Source organism: Acartia tonsa, chromosome 6, assembly GCF_053477335.1.
Source record: "Acartia tonsa isolate MP-2025a chromosome 6, ASM5347733v1, whole genome shotgun sequence".
Lineage (NCBI taxonomy): Eukaryota > Metazoa > Arthropoda > Copepoda > Calanoida > Acartiidae > Acartia > Acartia tonsa.
Window position 1 is genome coordinate 21,633,045 of NC_137265.1, and position 27,481 is coordinate 21,660,525.

A 27,481-nucleotide genomic window follows, 5' to 3' on the forward strand; every position below is an offset into this window, starting at 1 on the left:
TTATTATTTGTCACCATAATGTGCAACACTAGATACTTGCTCTTCTATATATCACATAATTACATAATGTCGATATAATACAGGAAGGAGAGTTTAACAGGGTTTAATTTAAAAAGTAGGATATTGGTCACATATCGAAGCCAATGAACCAGAACATTAATATTCATATATTTTGTTTTTTAATAGAGAATAAATATTTTTGATACAGGCGAAACAAATTAAAAGTTTCAGATGAAACATCATATTATGTATTACTATTATCTAAAACTTCCAAATATCCTCTTAAATATACCATTTTAGTAAAATTAAGAAATATAATTGAAATCATAATACAAAAAGAGTCGTTGATTTTTATTATAAATACAGTTTTCATTATAGAAATTAATTTTAATTCATACCAAAAATCTTTTTGCAATAAATATTATATGGTAAGAAAGTTCTAAATGTTAAATCTAATTCTGTTTTAATGAATCATTTTCTAAAATAATAACAAATTTTTATTTTTCAGGAATCTAGTTGAGTGATATATGGTTTGATAGGCAAGATACAAGGCGTGTTCCATCATTTCCGCGCAAATATTAACATTTTATATCCACAATAGCGCTAAAGACCGAAAGCATTGAAAAAGGTCATTTTAGCTTAAACAAGCATTTATATCAATATTATGTTTCATTTTCATTGGGTGTACAAAAAGCATCTTAAAAAATAGAATAGCCTTAAACCATCCCAAATGAACCTACTTCTTTATATTATAGGATAAATAACGAGGGTTGGATATTAGTTCTTTGTTATTTTTTTTAGTCAGGGAGGGGTGTATAATGGACAATAAACCCCACTAGTAAACAAAGTATTATGAACACGTTCTTTAGATTTCTTGAATTCCAACCAATAATTTTAATCTACATTATAGGGTAATTCGGGATATATAACAACTTACAATCCATTGTCTTATCCCTAAAATCCCTTGGCTATAATAAACTGATTGTTATACGGAATTGATGGCACAACGAAAAATAAAATTTTGGAGAGCAGCCCAGGAGATTAAAAAATCCGTGTAGCAGAAAAATCATCCATGCCTGAAAGCCAAAATTTCCTCTCGAAGTAAAAGTATCACACTCCATGATACTCAGTTCATCAACAATATTGAAACAAAGAGGTTGTTAAAAATATCTTTCTTGGAAACACAGTGAACGATTTTGTCAATTAAAACTTTTTTAGTACAGTGAAGTAAAAAAAGAGTGAATATTTATTGTGAGTTTAGAGAAAATATGTAAATTGAAAAATAAGTGATTATTAAAAAAGAGGTACGTTTATTTTCATGTTGGTTTCCCTCACAGAACCCCCCCCCCCTTACCTTATTTTAAAATAAATGGAAGAAAAGGGGGGAAGGGAAGTTATTTTTTTATTTATATCAAAAATAAGTTCACTGCTCCATAGGCACTTGGAGGGAAAGCAACCTTCTTACAAATTATCATTACTAAAAAGTTAAATAAGTATCTCCTACCCCCTCCCCCCCTTGATGAGATCTAGAATGAATTTATAATTGTAACATAATAAGTCATGCGTTATAAATGTTTGAAAAGGCCTCTATTAATTGGTATCAAAACAAGAATGACAACATTCATAAAAGCAAAGCTAAACGAGTTATACAATGGGACAATATTTGAAATTCAAATAAAAATGAGGTTAACTAGAATTTTAATAATGTAATGTGTATTGCATAGAATTTTGGATGCTGAATATTAAAAAAATACTTACATTTTTTAGTTCATTACGAATTTGCCAAAATTATAAGAATTTACCTTTCAGGCATTACTAAATATTTTGCGATAAAAGCTAACAGTTCATGGCACAACAAAATCTAAAAAAATCTTTGAATTCATTAATAGGATTTCATGAAAATGATTATTAAAAAAACTTGACTTTTATGTAGTTTAAGACTTAATATATTGCAAATAACTTCGCATACGTATTTAATGTATTATAGAATAGTTTTATAGAATAGTTTTACTTATAAATTGCAGACACGAAGATAATTTAAAATATTTTATTTTATGTACTTGTCTCAATTCAATAAAAGTCCATAATAAAAGAAGCGGAGATAGGCAACCGTACGTTTGATAAAAAGTTTTGGCATCGAATTTGCTGTATGTTTAGCTTCAAAATGTCCAAAAAACGGCGGCTTCAATTGATTTTTCGGCTAACAGCCGCCATTATCGCATATTGCGGATCCGTTGCAGCTGCTGATTTTTTAGTTATTTTGGTGGCAGCTGTATCATATTTGTATCTGATAAATGCGGCTGACGAGCTTTGATAACTTTTAAAGATATAAGTAATTGTTATTGTAATTACTGCTATAAAACGTTTAGAATTGAAATATGAAGACATGCGAAGGTTAAAGTTATAATAATAACAAGGATGACAATATCCATAATTAGAAAGCACAACCATATTAGAAGAACAGACAGACGAAATAGATATTTGAGTATGGCTTCGAAACCGATTAAGATCCGATGTACTAGAACTGGTTCTTGCCATACTGAAAAATCATGTATAGCATCGAATTACAGACAATTTTCGACTAATTTCATAATAAAAACCATAATATTAATGCCAGATTTGTTAGCCTGGGCCTTCGACTAATCGGGTCCAACAAAACTGGTTTTAATCCTAAAGTTTTTTATTTTAATTTCTACGGAAAGCTGTGTATAGTACGTTGCGAGTGGGCAGAGATTTCGTAGGACCAAATGACTTAATGTCTAGAATATTTACAAAAATAAGGCGTATATTTTTAATGGTGGTCAAGAAAATACTGTCTCTCTTTCCTTTCGCCTGTTTCTTACAGACAAATGGATGGACATTTGTGATTTTAATGTAGCTTCGCTACTAATTCTAATGTGTTGTTTGTAGCATTGAAAAAGTTGTCAATATAATTTGTATTGACATCTTTAACTTGTGTCAATGTGAGTAATACCTGTTAAACTCAGAGTCAGTTATTATGTCAACGGCATTTTTACAAGATCATAGGTTTCTCAATTTTATATTTGTTATTGATAATTGTCAGAGAGAGACAGGGGACAATTTATTACACTAGCCCCTAAATTTTATAATAACGTTTTCTTATTCGTTTCCTAAACAATTTTAGAAACTTTTAATGGATTTTGATTGGTTGGTTTATTAGGTTGAGTGTCCAAGCGTTTCAACCATTAATTATTATCTACAGAAAAGATGGTTTTGTGTATAATCATTGGGAATGTACATCTATTTTTCGACCATTGTCTTATCCCTTTAGGTCCCTGGATTACTGTTGTCAAATTAGATTATCTCAATATCACGTTAGTTAATAATTTGTCAGTTATGACACCTTTCAGTTAAGTATATTCAATTTTCAACAATTAAAAAGTTATGTCAACTGTATGCCTCCCTGTCTAACGGGGATGTATTAGTGTGTGAATTTTGTGTTTCTTTATGGTTTGAAATATAGTGTCAACTGTATGCCTCCCTGTCTAACAAGGATATATTAGTGTGTGAGTTTTTTGTTTCTCTATGTGTTAAAAAGTAATTCCGCCTTTTGATTAGAAAATAATTAGTAATGCTTTTATTTTAGAAGTGTTTTAATAGATTTTTCTTGGAGGATTTTTGAGTTTAAAACAGCACATTTTAGTACTCTTTAATAAGTGTCTTTCCTATTGTAAGTTTTGTTATTAGTGGATTATATTACGACTAGTAGTTAAAATGTATGGACACTCACTCAACTTAATGAACCAACAAATCATATTCATTAAAAGTCCCCAAAGCTGTTAAGCCAACGAATAAGAAAACATTATTATAAAACCATGGGTTCTAGTCTAATGAAAAGCCCAATGTTCCTTCCCTCCTTTCATCATATGTTTAAAATGATGAAAAACAAACAAAATACATTTATCCATACTGTAAATTTGTATAAAATTGATGAATGACTATTTAATTTTATTGATATAATGCTTTTTGTGTCATCTATGAATGGTATTTAAAGAATCATAAAATATTAAATTCTAAGCACGCAATAAAAAGGTTGGATACCTTATATCTGTAGTGGAACACCTAAACCCAGTTTTTTAATGGGATAGTTAAAATTTTTTAAAAGCTAGGATCGGCAGCTGAGTGTGTAAGATGCTGGTGAATTAGTTTTTTTTATTACTATCAAAATCAGTTTGATGTCTAAACCTGCTTCTGATTAAGCAATTAATATGATCATTACCCCGTCCCGGATTTGAAAAATTTTGTTAAAATTTTTGCCCCCAGCCAAAATATTGTTGATTTATGCATAAAAATGACCCATGCAAAATATTTTTTCTGTAATGCAAAAATTGCGACGGTACAAGCACTGCAAAGTTTTTAAAATCTGCAAAAAACCCTGTTTTTATGGCTTTTTTGGGGCTTTTGTACCATCCCAATTTAAAAGATTTTTACAAACATTCAATTCAAGTGTGTTGATATATACCTGAAATTTAACAAAAAAAATGGGGGCAGTCTCAATTATAACATATGAAGGTGTAGCAAGTAATCTTCCAAATACAAAATTGTCAAATTGCATACATATATAATAGGGTTGGGCCAGATACTTTTTTCGACGGATATTGGATATCTGGCTGATTTATAATGCCGGATATTCGTCATATGGCCAGATATCTAGCAAATATCTGGTAATTTGGCCGGATATCTGGTTATTCGACCGGATATCCGGTAATTTGCCGGATACCAAATATGTTGCATTTCAAATCATCTGGATATCCGGTATCCGGCCAAAAAAGTATCCGGGCTACCTCTATTATATAAGTTTGATGCACAAAACTATCCCTTCTGTAGATTAAACTTAGCGGTTGAAACGTTTATACACTTAACTTAATAAACCAACCAATCAAAATTCAATAAAATTCTCAAAAGTTGTTAACCTAATGAATTAGAAAAACAATTATAAAACTTTGGGGACAAGTGAAATAAAGAGTCCAATTTTCCCTCCCTCTCTGAATTATACCAGAGTGTACCAAAAGTCTAATAATAACTAGGGAGGCAGAGCACAATGGGCTGTTAATTACACTAGTCCCCGAAGTTTTAAAAACTTTTTCATTTGTTTGCTCAACAACTTTTTAGATTGTTTGAAATTTTAATTGGTTTAATAAGACGTTCCAACCACCTATTGTAATCAACAGAAAGGGTAAGTTTGTTTATAATCATGAGGTATATACACGTCCATTTATCAGCCATTGTCTTCTCTATCTAGATCCCTGTACCCAAAGTCTAATAATAACTGAAACAATTTTATTTTTATTACAACAAGAAATAACATGTTATTCAAGAATCTAAAGGGATAAGACAATGTCTAATAAATTGATGTACATCCCCAATAATGATACAAAAAATTATCCCTTCTGTAGATTAAGACTAGAAGTTGAAACTTTTAAACACTCAACTTAATAAATCAACCAAATAAAATTTACTGAATTTCCCCAATGTTTTAACCCAAATGTAAGAAAACACCGTTATAACACTTTGGGGACTAATTTAATAAACAGCTCAATGTCCCCTCCCTCCCTGAACTATACAAGAGTGTATCACAAGTCTAATAATAACTAGGGAGTGAGGTGACATTGGGCTGTTTAATACACTAGTCCCGGAAGGTTTATAATAACATTTTTTTGTTTCTTGGCTCAACAACTTTGGAGACTTTTATTGAATTTTAATTGGTTGGTTCATTAGGTTTAGTGATCAAACGTTTCAACCACTATGTAATCAACAAAAAAGGGCCAGTTTGTGTATCATCATGGGAGATACAAATAAATTTATCAGCCATTGTCTTATCCCTCTAGATCCCTGTACCTAAAGTCTAATAATAACACTTTCATTTTTATTACATAACAAGAAATAACATGTTACTGAAGGATCTAAGGGATAAGACTATGGCTAATGAATGGATGTACATCCCCATTAATAATACACAAAATTAACCCTTCTGTAGATTAAAATTAGTGGTAGAAACGATTGAACACTCAAATTAATAAACCAATCCATCAAAATTTATTGAAAGTCCCCAAAGTTATTAAGTCAACGAATAAGAACTATTTTCAAACTTTTGGGACTAGTGTATTAAACGGCCTATTTTGTCCAATCTATTTCTGATACTTATTAAATGCAAATCTTTTCTATAATATGAGTCTGAACGAACTCCATAAAGGTTAGCTCTTTTATTTAATCTAAGCAAGTTGAAATTTTTTGATTGAAAACCTTGGTTGATGATTCCTGTAACAATAAGGATTTAGAAAGTGTAGCAACTCTGCAATCGGTACTTCTGCTTTATAGCTTTAGTTTTTGATGTATTGAAGACGTAAGTTTAATGCAAATTATTGCCAGTTTAGTTTAGTGCCAAGTCGAGCACATACCCCCCCCCCCCCCATCTCCCGACCTTGAAAAAAGGAAGGGATACTTTCTAGTTTGTTTCTTAATTATATAAGGTCAGGTTAAGATAGTTTATATTGGGTACCAGGGACCCTTGCAAGTTAATATAAGGAGGGAGGGGTTGTCAGTGATTAAAAGACACTTTGAGGGAAAGCACCGAACATCTTTTATAAGCTAAGAAATATTTTTCCATTAAGTCAATACAAATTAACAGAGATAAACAATGAATAATGACACATAAAAAGATAATGTTAAAAATTATCTAATTTTCACAAGAAGAGCTTCTCCATAGTACTTTCTAGCGGTAATGCTCCTAAAGGACTCTTGGGCACCTGAGAGAAGGGTCGATCCTCTAATTTTATTTAAGTGGTAATAACTGAAACATCCCCTGGATCTATCAGAAACTTTACTGTAAAGAAGAAACAATTGCATAAATATATAATAGGGTTGGGCCGATACTTTTTTGGCTGGATACCGGATATCCAGTTGATTTCTAATGACAGATAATCGTTATATGGCAAATTAGCGGATATCTGGCCAAATAAAAGAACATCAGCCGAATAACCGGATATCTGGCCGAATAACCGGATATCCGGCCAAATAACCGGATATCCGGTCGAATAACTGGATATCAGGCCAAATAACATTTATTTGCCGGATATTTGGCATTATAAATCAGCCAGATATCCAATATCCGTCGAAAAAAGTATCTGGACCAACCCTATTATATATGTATGCAATTTGACAATTTTGTATTTGGAAGATTACTTGCTACACCTTCATATGTTATAATTGAGACTGCCCCCATTTTTTTTGGTAAATTTCAGGTATATATCAACACACTTGAATTGAAATTTTGTAAAAATCTTTAAAATTGGGATGGTACAAAAGCCCCAAAAAAGCTATAAAAACAGGGTTTTTTGCAGATTTTAAAAACTTTGCAGTGCTTGTACCATCGCAATTTTTGCATTACAGAAAAAATATTTTGCATGGGTCATTTTTATGCATAAATCAACCATATTTTGGCTTGGGGCAAAAATTTTAACAAAATTTTTCAAATCCGGGACGGGGTAATGATCATTGATTTTTAAAGCGCTAGAACAGGTTCTTATATGGTGGCTTATTTACGGATGCTAGGTACTAAAAAAGGGAGGGATATGGGAAAAGAATGATGTCCATAACAACCTAGCTGTCTTGCTTAAATTTATGTTGGGCTTCTCTTAAGAATGCAGAGCAGCAAAATGAAATCCAAAGTAAAAGTCCACCTGGTTGGTTTTATTTCTTAGCTTTAACCCTGTGGAATCTACCCTATCCACATCAAACTTGAGCTATATAATGTACAAAATTTTTTCAATATTTTTGAAAATAACCAATATGGGGGCGGGGTTGTTTGATCCACTGAATGAAGGTGAGATATTGCCAATGAAAAGGCTGGGCCCGACTGAATTCATAGAATTGAATGATAAAATGAATAGATATTTCATATTTGCCCATCATATAGTGACAATAAAAGTTTATTTTAGCATGGCCGTGTGCCTTTCTATAGATAATAATTAAAACTTTTTAAGGGTGGTTGTCTTTTCACCCTTTACTGAAAAAACATTCCTGACATGATGAATAAAACATTGATACACTGAAAAGCATCCACGTTTTTTTTCAATATGGGTAGACTAGTTTTAAATTTGGCATCCGTGTTTGTGTAGTTTTGAATTTTCTCATTAATGATAAAGTACCATTTTTGCATTAATGCTCATGAATTTGCCATTCGTGTTTGTGTACTTTGGCGTCAATGTTTATTGTAATTTCGGCATCCATGTTCTCTAAGTTTTGACAACGCTGTTTTGTTATTATGGCATCCTTGTTTTTGGAGTTTTGGTTGACTGCAATTTTATGCCTCTCTTCAGTCACATGAGTAATTTTTATTGGTTAGAGCAAAGCTTCTCTTTAGCAATAGAACTGTTATAATTGCATTGCAAATACTAAACTTTAAGCAATTTTTAACGTCAGTATTAAGGGCTTAAAATTGTTACATTAATTATTGTGTAACTTCCCTGTCAAAACTTTAAACTCTCTGTCGAAATTTAATTTTGCTTGTTTATGTCAACTGTATGATATTAAATGAAAGTGGTCATGAATGACAAATTATCGACTTGTAATTTAATAATTTCATACTTTCTTTATGGACTATTTTATATCGACTATGCAGCATTATTAACATGGTCGACAGTGATGACATTTTTCCGAAGTGATAATACACTGATAACAGATAGGAAGCTAAAACCATTTTTGTAAAAGCAGAATAATAATCTATGATTTCGGTTATGTCCTTTTCATCATAATGTAATCATCTTTGCTGATATGATTTTATTTAACTGTAATCATATACTATTTTTGCTGTTATAAAAAAATTGTTTCAACCTCCTAACTGACAAGATATTCTTATCTATGCATTCTTTATCTACGTTGTCTTAGATTTTAATCGTTCTTGTAAACATTTTCTTAAAAGTTTATTATTGACATGTTATGGTTTTTACTTTTCCGTTAGATCTTTATGCATAAATAAGTTTTAAAAGCAAAGCCTAACCACATTTGGGATGTTATGTACGTTTGTCTGTAAAGATTTGCTCTGGTTCTGAATTTAAACACGTTAGAATCATTCTATTGGTGTCAAATCCTGCATTATCGGATTTAAATTTTTAATTGGTGATTCCTGGAAGGATTATTATGCTTAACATCTTTATAAGTTTAGGTTCGTCCATTTTAAGCTTTTGTATTTTAAGCAATTTTATGACAGATTAATATTTATTTAGACATCTGTTTTTTCAGCCTCAGTTTTATGTATGTTGTCATCCTTGTTGTTAAATGTTAGCCTACATTTCGCTTATTTATTTTTAAAAAAATGATAATGCAAACATCTTAGTTCTTTTGTTAAAAGGGCATTTTTGTTCATCATAAAAACTGTCATTTTCCTTTTGTCATCATAAGAACAAGTAAAGCTTTATCCATAGAAAAAAAGTTATTACTTTCTGTGTGTATTTTAAAAAGTTTGTTTATGCAACAGTAAAATATAAAGGTCCCACAGGGTTAGGTCCCTTCCATTCAGTGTTCTCATGTACAGTATTACAACCATAAAAAATGATATAATTTTATTGGTATGAACTACATTTCATGATGTTAGGGTACCACCACCAACCAAAAAGAAATACCGCTCCCCCCCCCCCCAAAAAAAAAAAATATTTTTTTAACTATAATTGAAATTAGTGAGTCGACTTTCCCACTCCTTTACCTTAAGGGCCCCTAGAGGCTTCTAAGGGCAAAGCTGCTAGTATTCTAAACATTACTAAGAAATATTCTACCCAGCAGAGTAGTCTTGTATAATTTTTGCATCATGATCAATCAAAAATATTAAAAACTAGATAATTTGTCCTAGGATTAAACAAAACAAAAAATAAGCAAAACGGCTGTTCAATAAAAAAATTGCAAATTCTGAGCAATACTAAGAATGCACATTTTATTTTTGGACGACAAAGGGTTCCAGGACAAACGTCGGAGGGGACAACCACAGGATTGTCTAAAATATTAAGATGATTAAGTATTTCTATACAGGTTAGATTTGGTTAAGATATGAATATACAAAATTGTCACCTGCAGGGGTTAGGCACTTAAACAACCTATAAGATGGTTTAAAATAGGTAAGGTTAGGTTAAGTGACTCGCCGGCGGTTTTCCACTCCGACGTTTGTTACTCCTGCGTTTGTCCTAGGACCCAATAAGGCACAATTATTTGACCTTTAAGGCTGATTCTTAGGTTATATTAATCCCAATATCAAAAAGATGTTTAGATAAACAAGCCTTAAAATTTACAGTGCTAATGAGGTGGGAAAGCCATTAAAATCATTTTTATCTTAAAGCACAATTCTGGTTTTAAATATGTATATATGTATTTGTGAGTTAGAATTGCATTTTGCTTCTTTGCCAATCTGCTTTAGATTTGAAAGGGTGATTTGTAGGTATCTGAAGGAATAAAACAATGGCGATAAATAAATGTACACCCCAATTATGATAAACAAACTTTCCCCCTTCTATAGATTAAGATTATTGGTGCAAAAATTTGCTTACTGCTGGGTTGTACCGCCCAATCAAGATAAAATCATAGTCCCTAAAAGTTTTAGGCCAGCCTATGAGAGATCGTGTTTATAGACACTTAGTGTAAATTAGTGTATATTACGGTATTATATCTCCTCCATTCATCATTTTCATTGACTTAATATAATTATTATTCCATGGGGTTTTCTCAATCTTGTAACTATAATTCGTTAACCTGCATACAAAAATAAGAATTAAAAATGTTATAAGTTTTATTAAATGCATTATCGTGCAAACAGGACAAGAAAACAAGGAGGTAGGGGACATTAGGCTGTTTATTACACTAGTCCTCAAAGTTTTAAAATGTTTGAATGATCCTTTTCTGATTCGTTGGCCTAACAACTTTGGTTGGTTCATTAAGTTGAGTGTCCAAATGTTTTAACCGCGAATTGTTATCTACAGAAGGGATAGTTTTGTACATCAATTTATTGGCTATTGTCTTATCCCTTCCATGAAATGAAAAACTCAATCATTTAAGTAATTATCGAAATGTTAAGCCACAGACAAAGAAAACCTCACTACTATGCTTTGGACATATATTTACTTGTTGTTAATCAAGTACAGTCATTGGAGATTTTAAAGATAAGATTTCAAATAAATTAAGTATTACTGGCAATGACATTTAGCTCTTGTCCAGTTTTTTTTACTGATTATATACTCAGCATGGTGACATACTAGTTGCTACGCCTTGAAAGGGAAAATAGCCTAAAACCATTCAAAGACATTTAAAAAATGTTTCAAAAAGTGAACCTTATGGAAGAACTTTAGCTTCTGACTTTTATATATAGAATTTATTTTCAAAGGTCATATAAGGCATGTCTAATTTATATTGGGTATGACAGTTAACAGTCATATTATTATAAACATGTTGTGCAGCTACTCTGTAATTACTCTATAATTACAGTATGTTTGTAAGTTCTACGGCCATTTATCTATCTCAGGAAATATATATTAATTTTTTACTTGTTTTATAGAAATTCTATTTTAATGATTTAAGTACGATATTATAAGTTAATAACTAATGAAACACAGGGATCAAAAAGGACAAGACAATGGCCGATAAATTAATGCACAACCCCAATAATGATACACGAAATTACCTCTTCTGTCGATTACAGTAAGTAGTTAAAAAGTTTGGATACTCAACTTAATACACCAACCAATCAAAATTCATTAAAAAGTTCCAAAGTTGTTAAGCCAACGAATAAGATAACATTAATATAAAACTTTGGGGACTAGTGCAATAAATAATCCAATGTCCCTTCCCTCCCCTTTTGAAATTCTATTGGATTGTCATTCATTGGAATTTGATTGTTGTTATTTATAAACTTCCAATAATACTAAATGATTGCTTTTCAAAGTGTTCAAACGTTTCCGCAAATGTTTGCATTTTAAAATCTATTCTAAATCATTGAAGTATATATCCCCCCCCCAAAAAAAAAATAGTTTCACAGGGGTGTATCTATCCTGGGGAATACTTACCCCCTAAAGCTTGCATTTTACCAATACTAAGTATATATTCAATTTGTAGACCGATTTATATAGCCGTTTATCTAATAAGATCTTAAACTTTGTACGGTTTTAATAGATTTCTGCAATTCAATTCATTAACATTCTCAGTCTATGTACATAGATTTATTTACTGAAATGATTAAACACTGCTTGCAATAACCTTAAATGATTGACTCTTGAAAACCCACCCCGATCATTTTAAGAATACATTCAGATGAGTAATATTATATTTTTAAATGCTCAATTTATGGCGGCTGGCTGTAGCATAAGTTAACAAAAACATGAAAAATAAAAAAGTACATGTGAAACAATTTTATAACTATAGCCGCCATTTTAATATGATTGTTAAAGAATTTGTTGGTGCCTGCATGTTTTTGTATAATTTTGCGGCCGAATTTTTATAACTAGCGGCTACGCCCTTAGCATACATGGGCTTTGTATTCAAAGGGGCAGACAAGTGTAAGAAAAATTTCTTAGTACCATCCCAAGACTTGAATCTGAAAATTAAAAGGCCCAAAATCGTCACAGGACCTAGGGGAGGAAACATAAAATAGAAAACCCAATCGGTTCAGTAATTATTGAGATCTTAAGCTTAATACAAATACATTTACTACTGTAGATATATTGTAGGATTGACTGGATTTTAAGTACTGTTTTTACAAATTACATTGTCAAATACTACAAAAAGCAAAAAGCAAATTATTTATCCTTCTATTTTTTTAAAAGCGAAGCTTTTCTATAATTAGGGTCGGTCCGTCCATCCGTCCGTCCGTCCGTAACGGATAGCTTTTTTCGTTAATTTAGGCATGTTAGAATTGTCCTATCGATTTAAAATTTTGCATGGTGATTCCTTTAGTAGTTAGGTACGATTTAGAAAGCGTAGCAACTCTATAATCATTACCAAAATGTTCGTACGTCCATTTTAAACATGTTGATTTTTTTACTTTTTTAACAACAAATTTGTATGTGACCTAATTATCCGATTGGTCTGATTTTTGGTATACTGATTCCTGGAACAACAAAGTACAATATTATAAGCGAAGCAACTCTATAATCAAGTCCTAAAAATGTAAGTATGTCCGTAAACATTATCCTGTATCAAGCAGTTTTTCAACAAATTTACTTACAATTTTGCATCGACTCTTATACATTTACATTCTGATTATTCAGTTACGACATTATACAAGTGCTAATGTCCGTTTGTCCTACCGTTTCAGAGCTTCGCTTTTATGGATGTTGTCATCCTTGTTTAGATGTAATTACATTCATCTTTTTTTCAGATGAAAAATTCAATATTTATTGAAAAGGTTTGGCCCGTCGATGCATTTTTTTCAACTGGGTGCGGGCAGATTTGATTGATTCAACGAATTTTTGCTATTTTAATCTCTGCACAATCTATACTCAGGGATCTAAGGGGATAAGACAATGGCCGATTGATAAATGTTCATCCCCAATGATGATTCACAAACTACCCATTCTGTAGATTGCAATTAATTGTTGAAATGTTTGGACACTCAACGTAATGAACCAATAAATCAAAACTCAATAAAGTCACCAAAATTGATAAGTCAACGAATAAGAAAGTGTTATTATAAAACTTTGGGGACTAGTGTAATACATAGCTCATTGTCCCTTCCCTCCATGATATCTACTACTACATTTTTATTCTCTTCTTTACTCTGAATCCAGATAAGAATATTTGATTTAAAAAAATGCAAAGAAAACTTTAAATTTTTTTTTTCTTTATCAATATTTTTAAACACTTCCTGTAAAACACATAAAAAATTATCATATCTGGAATGTATCAACAATTGACAAACAGAATTCATCTGTTCATTATATGTATATTTACATGGAGAATTACCAAAAATAACATACTCTAAAAAAAATAATTTAATTTTACTGAGAAATTTACTTTATTTGAGAATGAAATATTAACTGGTAGATCGATTAGTTTAGAATGTTACTTAGTCCAATAATCTTAAAGCTAAGAATAGAAAAGAATTTTTAACGAAAGAGAGGTAATATTTTCATTGACCATTTCTTGTAGGACGGGTTTCTTCCCTCGACCAAAATGAATATAAGTCTCCCCCCCAAAAAAAACATATGAAGATCATAATTTAAAAAAACAGTTTTCCACGATCTTAAAATATAACATTTAGGCATTATTGATAACAGTACACGTTTTTGAGTGGATACATTGAAGAAAAATCCTTTATAATCAAGGACACAAACGCCCTACATTTTTTGGTAGATTTCCTTGCATTTAATTTAGACTTTTTTTCAGCCCCTACTCCTCTTGTTAAGTTTTTTGGTAGATTTTCTTTCATACTTCTAAAAACAATTAAAATCGCTTTTGAAAAAAAGTAAAAAATATCTAAACTCTACGGGCGACTAAAGTAAAAAAAATATACTTTTCATTGGGTTATGCTCTACAGAAAGGCTTTCATTTAACTCTGATTTCCAGTGCAGTGTTTAGAAACAAACCTTACTATAGGGTGTACAATGCAACTACTTTAATTATATTTTTTCCTAAAGTGTTAAAGGGGGTTTGAAATGGTTACTATTACCGTTGCAAGGAAACTAGAATAATTTTGTATACATAAATTCATAGGTGAACCTCATTTTCCGTCAAAGCTGCGATTGTTGCTAAAATACAAAATCGCAAAAAATTTAAAGCTTTCCCCACTTTTCTCTATTATTTTTGGATTTAAAATTAAAGGAGGCTTAGTGCTCCTGACTGGGTTTCGATGCTCAACAAGGCACTTTGAGGGTAATATCCTAAAATTTTAATTGAAAGTTTAAAAAAATAGAATAAGACAAAATGAAAAGGATTTCTATAAACGATTTGCGGAAGTAATTACTCTTGATAATATGAAATAACAAGATTTTATGTGGAAGTAATGGCACCCCAAATTTCATATATTATCCACCCAAATCAACAAATAAAATTCACCAACCACACAGTTGGAAAAGTTTCTAAAAATTGGAGTTTTCATGTGCAAGAATTAAAATATTCGTTGAGATATCTTTAAGTCCGAAATTCCTAATTATTTGACCTCAACTTTATATTTTTTTTTCAAAACCGATAAATACACGCAGGACTAGAACCGGTTCTAAGCTATACTGAAAACTCATGTATCGTAGGAATCATAAAATATAGTGCATATTATCAAAAGTGGCTTTGTTGACCCCGAGAATTTCGTTTTACTATTTGCGGAAAACTGTATATTATACGATGCGATAAATAACTATTCCATCTGTGACCGTATTGCTCCGAATTTGATTTTTCTACCCGCGATAAATTGTCAATATAGCTCACGATGTCATTAATATACTTTTCTTGACTTAAATAAATTTTTCACTGTGGTGCCTATATAAAATCATCCACCTTAAAAAATGCCCAAACAACTTAGACACATTGCTTTTGACAATATATGTACAAAAAGTATTTCTTGAACACAGTAAAAGTGTCTGACTATGACGTCAGAAAAAATTAACAATTAACCAATGAGAGGCCGCTATATATTTTACCATTGTGAATACTGGCTTCTCATTGGTTAATTGTTAATTTTTTCTGACGTCATAGTCAGACACTTTTACTGTTTTCGTATTTCTTCCGATTTTTAAAAGCCTTATACAATTGGTGAAAATAATAATTCAAAATCTTTAAAATGTTAGCAAATTATATCTGTTTACGATGCTATCGATGACTTTATGATTCTTTCAATGGTTTATGGTTTAAAAAGATATAAAATCAATTTTTAAAATCGGCTATCAACCTATCATTGATTTTCTTTTATATCGGTGTATATACAGGGTGGGGCAAATAAGACCGGACAAACTTTAAACGGCCATAGCGCCAAAACTACTTGACCAATCAGGACGTTTGACCACACTATAAAAAGCTTAGGTAATGACCTTTTAGCACAAAAAAATTTTGGACGAAGATAGACGTGTACACCGAGCTGGCCGCGCATATGTTCAACAAGGCAGATTCCAAATGCGCCGGTGGTTAATGCGCAAAATCACATAACGTAGGGTCCGATAGGGAAGGAGTTGGAATCTTGACCCCAAATTTTGTGGGTGTCTTAGGCTCATTGAGACACACATTTTGCCGTGTTTAAATCCATTTTAGCTCAATCCTAGCCGAAATGAGATCGATTTTTCAAGATTTTGAGCCTTAAGAAATCACAACAGAAGGGCCCGACAGGGAAGGAGTTGGAAATTTGCCCCAAACATTTTTTTGTGTCTTAAGCTCATCGAGACACGCATTTTAAGTACTTAAAGTCCACTGTAGCTAAATCCTAGCCCAAATGAGAGCAAAAACATGGATTTTGTCAATTTGGTACATTTTGACCTGGACCTGCCGGCGGTTGAGGAGGCCGGTAGAGGCGGTGATTGAGACTGGCGGCGATTTTGTTGAATTATCTACTAGTCATATACCTATTTTGCTCGCCAGTTTTTAAAATTCAATAGAATCTTTAAAATTGACGATTTTATGTTTATTTGTTTAAAAGTTAGAATTTGTCCGGTCTTATTTGCCCCACCCTGTATATGTATGAAGTAACATCATTCACATTCAAGATCAGGATATTAAACAAGAATGACAACAGCTAAAATTGCGTAGCTACAAATTAACAGCAAATTAATAACGGTGATCAATCATTTTCAAGTATCCGACGTTTGTCACTCCTGCGTTTGTCCACTCCGACATTTGTCAACCCTGCGTTTGTCCAAGGGTCGTTTTTCGTCGTAATAAAAATGAATAACTACGCACAGCAATTTTGAATTAGAAAGTATCTTCTCTATAAAAATGACCATTGACTTTTGTAGGTCAAAATTCCAACATAAATATTTGTATATTATTGGATTGTGGAATGTAAACTTCGCATTCTTGTGTGATATATCATAAAAATATTTTGCTTTATTGTCTTTTGTGTTTCTTCTTTAAATATTTAAGACAAAATATTTAGATTTAAAATAATGTATTTTTATTTAGTACATCACAAAATATACAAATGTGCTTTAAAAAACCTTTATGTTCATTGGACCTTAATTATAGACTATAATTACTGCTGTAGTATTCGAATATTCTTGGATTTAGTTTAGAAGTAGTTTTTATTTAAGTTTTAGATTTTTTAGGGATGGAGAGGTCCAGGGGACATTGCACTGTACAGTTACTATAGTTTTATAATCACGTTCTCTTATTCGTTGTTTCAATACTTTTTTATTAAATCTTTTAACGGGTGCTTAAACAAAATAGCAATAGCCAAAATTGTCTACATTATTTATCATTCATTGTCTTATCCATTAAGATATCTTAAATTTATAGTGTAGCTACTCTACAATTATACATTTTGTTTTGCAGGTATGACTGACTACGACCAGATCCGGACAGATTGTCTTGAGTCCGGAGAACTGTGGACGGATCCGGACTTTCCGGCGGATAACTCCAGTCTTTTCAGGTGAAAATTATTAGTTATCATTTCGTAATTCTATTTTCAGTTTGACTTCGAAACCGATTAATTCTTGATTAGAACCGGTTCTAAGCCATGCTGAAAAATCTTATATCGGTTTTATAGACCGTTTTCTGCGAATAATAAAATTAAAAATCATAAAAATTAATAATAGTTTTGTTGGACTGGGCCTGCGGCCCCGTCGTGGGCAGCAAAACAGGAGTTAATCTTATAACTTTTCATTTTACTATCTGCAGAAAACTGTCTTTAATACAATAGGAATAATTATTAATCCAAATTGGCTGTGGCTCCGAATCCAAAGCCCCTGGACCAAACAGTATGGGATTTATCCTAAAACTTTTCATTTTCCTATTTGCAAATAAAACTCTCTAGAAAATAATTTTTTTTAATAAAACACTATCAGTTTTATGAAAAGCGACGTTGTCTCACCGGCCGTTAAAGTCATAAAATCTCCAAAAAAGTACAAAACTTAACTTTTATTGTCTAACAACTATTTTTTTCCTGTTGTTTAGTAATGGAAAACACCAGCTTAACATTGTATGGCAGAGACCAAAGGTAGGACTAGTTTTTAGTAGCGAAGCTACTCTATAATTTACTTTGTTTCTTCGTCAGTCCGTCAGTCAGTCCGTAACGCTATGGGAAAATGTGATTTTCTCAGCTGCTATTATTGAAAATTCCCTCTACTAATAAACATCCAGTATGTAATTTACATTGTCCGTCGGTCTTTAAGTAACAAATGCTCCTTATATATCCTCGTCCGTATTCCCATCCATGATTTTCGTGCTTTGCTGCTTATGGATGTTGTCATCTTTGTTTTTATTATTATAGAGAAGCTACTCTACAATTCAATCTTGTTTTAGGCACTTTTTGTCAATATCAATATGTTTGTAATACCAATTTGAAATAAGAATAATTTTTAGAAGATTAATAGGGTAACAATCCAATTTTTTTTTCTTTATTTTCACGCAGGAGCAGTATTGTTTAGAGGGAGAGGTGTTACACGCGGTTACCTATGTCTTAAGCTTCAAACGGATAGATTAAGTGGCATTGTTTTACTTTTTAATATACGGCAAAATGGTGTAACAAATTCTATGCTAGTCTTTGAGTTATGGGTTTTCTGAGTTGTTATGTCTTTGGTAGGCTTAGGAAACCCTAGCAATTAGGCTGGCGATTTTCAAGCCATTATTTCATTACATTGATACAAAAAAATAGTTTTAATTTTTTCTCTCGTAATTGTGTCGTTTATAATCTAGTTAAAGCATTCATTTCATTCATTATATTATTTAATTTGATCAATACAGATATGATGGTACACCATTTGCAGCTATAGACCTTCCAGCTCTACGATTTTTTGTAGGCGTTGGTCTTTTGTAGAGTTGGTCTTTTGTAGGCATTGGTCTTTTGTAGAACCGACTAGTTGGTCTTTTGTAGGCGTTGGTCTTTTGTAGAGTTGGTCTTTTGTAGCAACGCCATTAGGCTAGTCTAGTGAAATTTACAGGAATAAGTATATTGATATGAAAACATATGTAGGTATACCTATCTATAACTTGGATGAAAATCTTTGATACGTTAACATAACCTTTATATAATTATACCTCTTAAAGCTTTTCATATCACCCAAGATCAAATTGAGATAAATTTGATTGTAAGTCATAAATATTGCCCTTTGTTTACACAAAAAAGAAAAAGAGCGTTGCGTTAATGTATAATTTTGAAAAGCGAAGCTTTTCTATTATTAGGGTCGGTCCGTCCGTACGGAACGATTAGCTCTTTTCGTTCATCTAGACATGTTAGAATTGTCCTATCGATTTCAAACGTTACATGATAATTCCTAGAACAGTTAGGTACGATTTTAGAAGCGTAGCAACTATAATCGTTATCAGAACCTTTTTTGGCAAAATTTTTTTATTTGATGTAATTATCCTATTTGTCTGATTTTTAAAATAATGATTCCTTTTACAACAAGGTACAATGTTATAAATGCAGCATATCTATTATCAAGTCCTAAAAAGCAGTTTTGTTATAAATTTGGAAAGTACTAATGACACTAAAAGTCGTTTTAATTGAAATGAAATTATTTTTATGAGTGCATTGTTTTGTTATAAAATCGTTGCAACAATTTGCCATCAGCAGATTAGAGCAGCTTCAGCTTTTATGATGAAGCTGTAGTTTATTTTCATTAAAAGTGTTCAGTATTTTGATAGTTTGACAAATAAATGTTCTTTTAGGAGATGAATTATCAGTATTTATTTGGGTGGGGGTTTGGAGAGACAATTTTCGAATGTTTTTAAAAATTGTTAGAGGGATAACATTGGCTGTCCACTCCCCGTAAAATGGCCTAAAACCATGGCATTAAAAATGCTCAATCAGTTGAGTTGTTAGCAAGATAAAACTTCAGACGGACAGACAGATAGAAGATCAGACATATAGGTATCGTTCTGTCTTTTAATTTTTACTCATATATAAAATACGTTCTAACAAAATATATTTCAAATTTAAAACAATATTGAATTGAGTTCTGAATTGATGCGAAAACTTTCCCAAAGACTTTACCCTAAAGGTCAATGGTGAAAATTTGTCGATGGTCGACACAATCCCAGTATTCCTAAAATTAATATAATGAGCCTGCCATAGCAGCAGTAGGATCATATTTTATATTTTTAGTTTCTAACGAAGTAGGTCAGACATGAAACCGTCATATGAGGATACATAACCCTTAACGCTGCTTTAATAATTACTCAAAAAAATAGGACATTTTTGTGCTATTTTATGATTTTGATTGTTTTGTATGCGCCCAGCTGTAAATTTGACTGTTCACCTCATCAAGACTAATTTTAGGCCTTGTTTGTGCTCAATTATTATTAACACGCAAACAAACATTATTCTATGGAACTTCTCTTCCCTCCTCTGTAATTTCTATTATTTAAGTATGTCTGTATGTAAGTAACACAATATAAATCTATTGAATGACTATACAAACAAACCTTAACTAATAATTTTTAAGAAACAAACAAACATTATTCTTTAGAACTTCGTTTCCCTCCTCTGTAACTATGTATTATTTAAGTATGTCATTGTCTATATGTTTTTATTTGGTTTTAGAGTTCCTTTTAAATACGATTCCCTCCTCTAGATTAGACAATACAAAAAATTGTGCATCATTTTCTATTTCATTTAATTTTTCTATGAACTAATGTTGTCTTGTTGTTAACACGTAAAGAAAAAGATTGATCTATAAAGTTTATTTTTATTCGTTCCTTTGTTTATATGTGTTTGGAGACCTCTGAATTGAGCCATGATTAAATTTAGAACCCAGGCAAAAAAATTAAAAGCTAACTTCCAAAGAATAATATGTAATATATGTAAAAGCATTATACCTTTACTAGTTTTTAAGTTCGATTAAAAAGGCTTCTAGAGAAGTGTCTAGCATATATGATCTTTGGTTAAACTTTAATTTAAAAGTAATATTGTTTTTTTTCCTTAACAAAATTGTAAAAAAAAGGCAAAATGTCTTGTTTTCAGAATTAGAACTTTAATATGATGAAATGAGGCTTTTTAAAAAATGTGTTTGGCTACAGACAAAAAATTTTAAGATAAAAAAGAAGGTGCTGAATAAATTAAGAGAGAGAAAGAGATAGAATGAAAGAGAAAGAGAGAGAGGGAAAATAGTTAGAAGGAAAAGAGAAAGAGACAGAGAAAAAGAAAGAGAGGGAGAGAAAGAAGATTGGGTTAATGTTTCTCTCGTGATGTTTGCAATATCCTCTGCAATACTACTGTAAACACATACTGTGACTAGCATACAGACTTAATAACAACCTACGTTTTGTACAAGAGTGGTATTTTGGACAAAAAACAACAACAATACATTAGAAAAATCATCATTTTAATGTACACATTGTAAGAGTAAGATACAGATACAGAGTAAAATACAATTACAAAATTTATAATGAGATTTTGAAACAAAAAAATTATCAACTTACATTTTGCAAAATGTGATACTTATTACAAACTGACAAAAATTCAATAAAAAAATTACAACAGCCTTTCTTTAATTAATTTTTTTTCTGTAAACATAAACAAATAATTTTTGTTCTGCTGTATTTTCAATAAATAGAATTAATAATAAAATATTTAACATGTATGAGAGTTTTTTTTTTGGCTAAATGTCTTTTCCTTTTGTCAGTGGTAAAATTGGCAGGCACCTCTTTACATGAAAATGTAAGACAATCCTGGTTTTAAAACCTTCATTTCATGCTCTTTCCTCCCTTTCATATATAACCCCCCCCCCCTCTACTTACCAAGGGGTAATTATGCCCTCTCAAGGTATATGCCATTGCCCAGTGTCCATACTGGGAGGAATATTTCACTGAAAGAAAAATATATTGTCTCTAACTTATCGAAATGTCAAAGAACGGAAGCAAAGACAAGTTAAAGTATCTCCCTTTTCTAATAAGATACTCAGTTTTACTTGAATTGAATTTGATTATGATTGAAAAATGTCCAACGAGCCAATGTGATTAAAATTTTAAAAAATGTATTGAGTTTGGCAAACAGGTGAAACATAAACAAGGAGTAGCTACGCTTTATAAAAACAAACATATGTAAATGTGTCTTAAACTTATCATTAACATTTTGACAAACTTTGGCTATTTAAACCATGACTATTCTGTAATTGTGTTTAAACTCTGGTTAAGATGTTCTCCCCATGAGATCTCATTACTTCATTACTTAGCATAATTCCGAGAATATTTTTATTTTAAATTTACAGTAGAATTATACCAAGAAAAGTACTTTGACCTCTTGAAGACGGGTATACTACAAGGTCCTATTTTAGTGTACCTACTACCTGACACAGATTTTAGGTGCTCTTCAAAATATTTATTTCAGTCAACATATTAAAACACAATTATATGATACGAATATTTACATAGGTATATTGTTTATATTAGATTTATTTTATTTTATTCATTTTAATACACAAGAAATATCAAATATGTTGCCTAGTGGCAGGACCTAACGTAAAACACAATGTGTAAATTTTTTAGTATAAAGGATTATTAAACAATAACATTGTGATCATGCGGTGCTCTTAGAATATCAGCCTTTAATTACAAGGCGTTTATCTCGTTGACCTAGCCATTAATAATAATGGTTTCTTCCTGTTTATGGGCTCAGTTGATTTTTTAATTATTCAGTTATAACAAGCATTTACATTTGGAGTCACAATAATATATATTACTCTACTGTCATCATACTGCTGTTTAATATCTCTGGAAATTGAGGGTTTAAATGCAGGAATCTTAAGGGATAAGACAATGGTCCATAAATAAATGTACATCCCCAATGATGATACCCAAATTATAACTTATGTAGATTACAATTAGTGGTCCATACGTTTGGATACTCAATTCAAAATCAAAATTCAATAATACTCCCCAAAGTTGTTAAGCCAAAGAATAAGAAAATGTTGTCATAAAACATTGGAGACTGGTGTAATAAACAGCCCAATGTTCATTCCCTCCCTGGTTTGAATGATTAGACGTACTTGTAATTTAACCTTCATTATTAACAGAATTCATAAGCTTAGCTAAATTACTTTTTAGTAGCGAAGCTAATCTATAAATAGCAAACCTTCCGTTTGTTCTTACGTACGTTAGTAAGTCATAGTGAATCTTATAAATGAACTAAAAATAACATTAACATATTTTTTTTTGTTAAAATCATCCTATTATATAAAGTAGTACGTTTTTTGTCTGTAGCTAATGATCCCTTTGATCGCTGAATCGATATGGTTCTCCTTTACAGTGAAGATTATTATAGGTTCAGGGAATGTTTTCTTTTAACTATTTTTTTTGTAAGTTATCTCCACCCTCCCAATAAAAAATTACCTTCTTTTTACTTTTTCTTTTTAAAATTTAATTAAAATGGTGCGGGGGGGGGGGGAGGTAAGTCGACTTTTCCCACTTCCACTTAAAAGTCCCTAGATGCTTCTAGGGGCGTAGCCGATAGTATACCTATAATTTCAAGAATGTTAAATCAAACAAAAAGAAGCTTAAATGTTTATTTGAATTTAATAATAACCTACAGACAAATATCTTCTAGAGACAAAAGAGTTTTCAAACTTAGCACGAGATCAAGGACGACATCATACATAAAAGCAAAGCTTAAACATAGGATATAGGTAAAAATAAGATGAAATCTTAATTTCAATCCCTTTCAGTCGACTATCTAATTGCATAATGTCATTAAAAAAAATTACATGTCGATTATATGTAAGCCGTGATCTCTTTGACCTCTTTTGCATAATACCATATTAGCTACTAGCGGCTTCGCCCTTATAATTTAGGGGCTTTGCATTCAAAGGGATAATAAAGGGGGAAGGAAGCTGAGAAGCTTCCTTAAAAAAGAAAAACTCATTATAAGCAATGAACATAAAACGAATTTAAGAATCGACGAACATACCATAATGAAGAATAGCTCGTTTATGAAAATTGATACCCTATGGTTAGTGTATTAAATGAAAAGTTTTTTTGTCTGGCATATTAATGCAAATGTTTGAGCTATCATGCAATATTACGGCGCTTTCACACAAAATGTGTGTCGAGCACTGAAACTCCCTCCTTATTTCAAATAAAAAAAATAGGGGGGGGGGGGCGGAGTTTGTTTTCTATATGCCTGCAAGGGGAACCTAACCCTGCGAAGCTATCCAGTACCCAGATTAACTTAACCTAAGTAATAGATAGTTTATGAAAAACATATTTCAATTAATTTTTAAAATAAAGAAGGGGGTAATTAGTGTTCAAAAAGGTACTTTGTGTGAACGCTATAATATTGCTTTAAACACACAAGGACAATTATGTAAGAGATGCGCAAATATAATATACTACTATCTAATTTTTAAGAAGAATTGGTCATTCATCCAAATTCTTCAGATATTAACATCCAAAATGTTGAGTTGATAAAGTTTATTTTTTTTTATAAAGTAGTAACCCTTTTCTAAATTGTCCATTAAGATTTCTAGGTGGTTTTATGGTGATTTACATTTATTAAATACTAGGTTGGTTTTAGGCTGTTATAATTTAATCCTTTTCTTAGATTCAATGTGCGTAGTTAGTAAACAAATAAAAGCTATAAAACAAGACAAAAAATGAAAATAAATATATTAAAAAACGGTGAAGAATTATTTTTTGTAAAAAAAACTGTAATTAAATTGATCTAATAATAAAACTCAGGCAAGCAAATCATATTGTGCACTTTAAATTAACTTCTAACAAAAAAAAGAAATAAAAGTAATGTCTTTGACAAAACTAAGACTTTGTTAAAATTATCCTTTTATTGCTCATCATGGTCGTAATAGAGATATTATCATTAGAGATTCATTTATAAAATGTGTAGCCGAAGCCGTGACTGTGGCCGTAGTCGTGGCCTTAGTCATAGCTGTTGCCACTGCTGTTAGTGGCTGTATCTCTGGCCACGGCTACGGGTACGGCTACACATTTATGGATCCAGCTAAGGTTATTATTTCCTTAAGCAGCAAAGCACCTGTTTAAAGAAAACGCAAAATTTAGAATGTACCATCTCCTAATTCTTTAGGCATATAAATATATATAATATTCCCAATCCCAACTATAACACAAAGTTACTGGCAATACTTACATATTGCATCTGAACTATAACGCGGTTTTGATTAGGTTAGGTTAAGTAAAGATAAGTAGAGAACCACAGGGATAGAGCTTCCGCAGGGGCTAAACGTTAGTTTAATAAATAGAGCACAGGGGGTAGGTAGCAGGGGTTAAATTACAAAATACGTTATTTTGACGGAATATCATAGATTGGTTTTACAAAATTTATTTCATTTGCGATAATACATACAAAAATTGCAAAATATTTACAAAATTTACAAACAATAAATTTTTAACGAGTTGTAAAAAAAATTCTAACATTTTTCTTTAAAAAGACACCTCTAATAAAAAATATCTATTTCTCATTTTGTTTTCTTTTTGATTGTTCTAGTTCATGCTCAGTGCGCATATGACTCCATTTATTATGGTTACATGTTCGAGGCAGGGATGGGAAAGTGAAAGATAAACTATATTTCTCAATAATTATTTTCTTATGGGCGTTTTGCTTTCCACTCTCGGGCTCGAATTTATAAAAATTTATATTTGTGATCAGGGATCTAAAGGGATAAGGCAATGGCCGATAAATTGGTGTACATCCCCAATGATACTACAGCTCATTATCCCCTCTCCCTCTGGGTTTTACATCATTCAGGGATGGGACAGTGAAAGATGATTTGATAAACTATTTTTAAAAGCGGAGCTTTTCTATAATTAGGGTCGGTCCGTCCGTCCGTCCGTACGTCCGTCACAGAGAGTTGGCTCTTTTCGTTAATTTAAACAGGTTAGAATTGTCCTATCGATTCCAAACTTTGCATGATGATTCATATAGTAGTTAGGTACAATTTAGAAAGTGTAGCAACTCTATAAACAATACCAGAATGTCCGTACATCCATTTTAAACATGTCGATTTTTAACTTTTTGACAATAAATTTTTGTATGTTAAAATTATCCGATTCTTCTGATTTTTTGAAAACTGATTCCTATACAACAAGGTACAATGTTATAAGCGAAGCATCTCTATAAACAAGTCCCAAAAATGTAAGTATATCCTTAAACAGTATCATCTATTTATGCAGTTTTGCAACAAATTTTCTTAAAATATTGTTTGTACTGATGAATTAATATTCACAATCTACAAGTGTTAATGTTCGTTTGTCCTTCCATTTCAGAGCTTCGCTTTTATGGATGTTGTCATCCTTGTTTTTTCAACAATTCTTTTCTTATTGACATATTAATTCCCCCTCTCATGGTTAGAGTTTATTGGATAGATCCACGATAAATCCACTTACCCCAACCCCGTCTGTTTTATGAGTTTATTACAAAATTTAACTGTCTTTCATCAACTTTTAATGGACGGTAAATTAATCTTTTCTTAATTAATATTAGTGATCATACATTGTAGTTGTGCCAAAACTATTGATGTGCAAATGATCTTCCTTGTTCTTCCTTTCCTTACCACCTATTATTTATAAGAGAAAGTGATTGATAGATTATTTTTACATGCAGCAGCGTTCCGTTTCAATAATTAATATGTTTTTATTTGCTCTCTTATTTATAAGCAAAACTAGCGCTTTCACAAAAAGTAGCTTATGCAGCATAGAAAACTCCTCTCTTAGTTTTAAAATAAATGGATAATAAGGAGAGGGGCTGGTTTTCGTTTGTTTGATTATTATTTAGGATTAGGCTAGGTTTCGGGGGATCCGCAGGGGTTATACCGAGGGGGAAAATTCTGAACCCCTTCTGATTTTTAAAACTAAGTAGCTTTTCTGTGCTCATTATGTTTGTCTGTATATTTAGAAATTTTCTGTTTCATGACCATTTATCATCGGATTTACCAAAAACATGTCCTAATTTATAAAATAATATATATATGTTTTAAGGGTTTTGTTAGCCTGTACACAAAAGGACAGTTATTTCTTAATCATTTCTATAAAAGTCTTCGATTTTATAAAAAAAATATTTTGTCTTTTTTATTTATTTAAAATTATTAAATTTGAATCTTAAATTCTATTTACGATACCATTACATGACACATTAAATTCTTTTCTTATTATATACATATATTTTTTTTTGAAAAACTGTTGATAAAATAACTCTAATCTAAAACGGAATTAGGTTCCGTTTATTTGATTTTTATTAGCTTTTATTGTTTTCTTCCTCTTATTTTAATTGTTACGTTATATCCAGGGATCTAAAGAGATAGGACACTGGCCGATAAATTGATGTGTATCTCTAATGATGATACACAAAATTACCCCTTCAAAAGATTACACTTAGTGCTTAAAA

General features: G+C 31.3%; 1 protein-coding gene across 1 annotated transcript in view; it reads left to right on the forward strand.

Annotated features, from left to right (window-relative positions):
- Positions 1–1,027: 1,027 nt before the first annotated feature.
- CalpC (calpain C) overlaps positions 1,028–27,481 on the forward strand; it is a 93,767-nt gene continuing 67,313 nt past the window's right edge. The window contains exons 1-3 of the mRNA XM_080163858.1: positions 1,028–1,304; positions 17,464–17,560; positions 18,085–18,127. Coding sequence (XP_080019984.1) covers positions 17,466–17,560; positions 18,085–18,127 — 138 coding nt within the window. The 5' untranslated portion in view covers positions 1,028–1,304; positions 17,464–17,465. The remainder of the gene's footprint in view (positions 1,305–17,463; positions 17,561–18,084; positions 18,128–27,481) is intronic.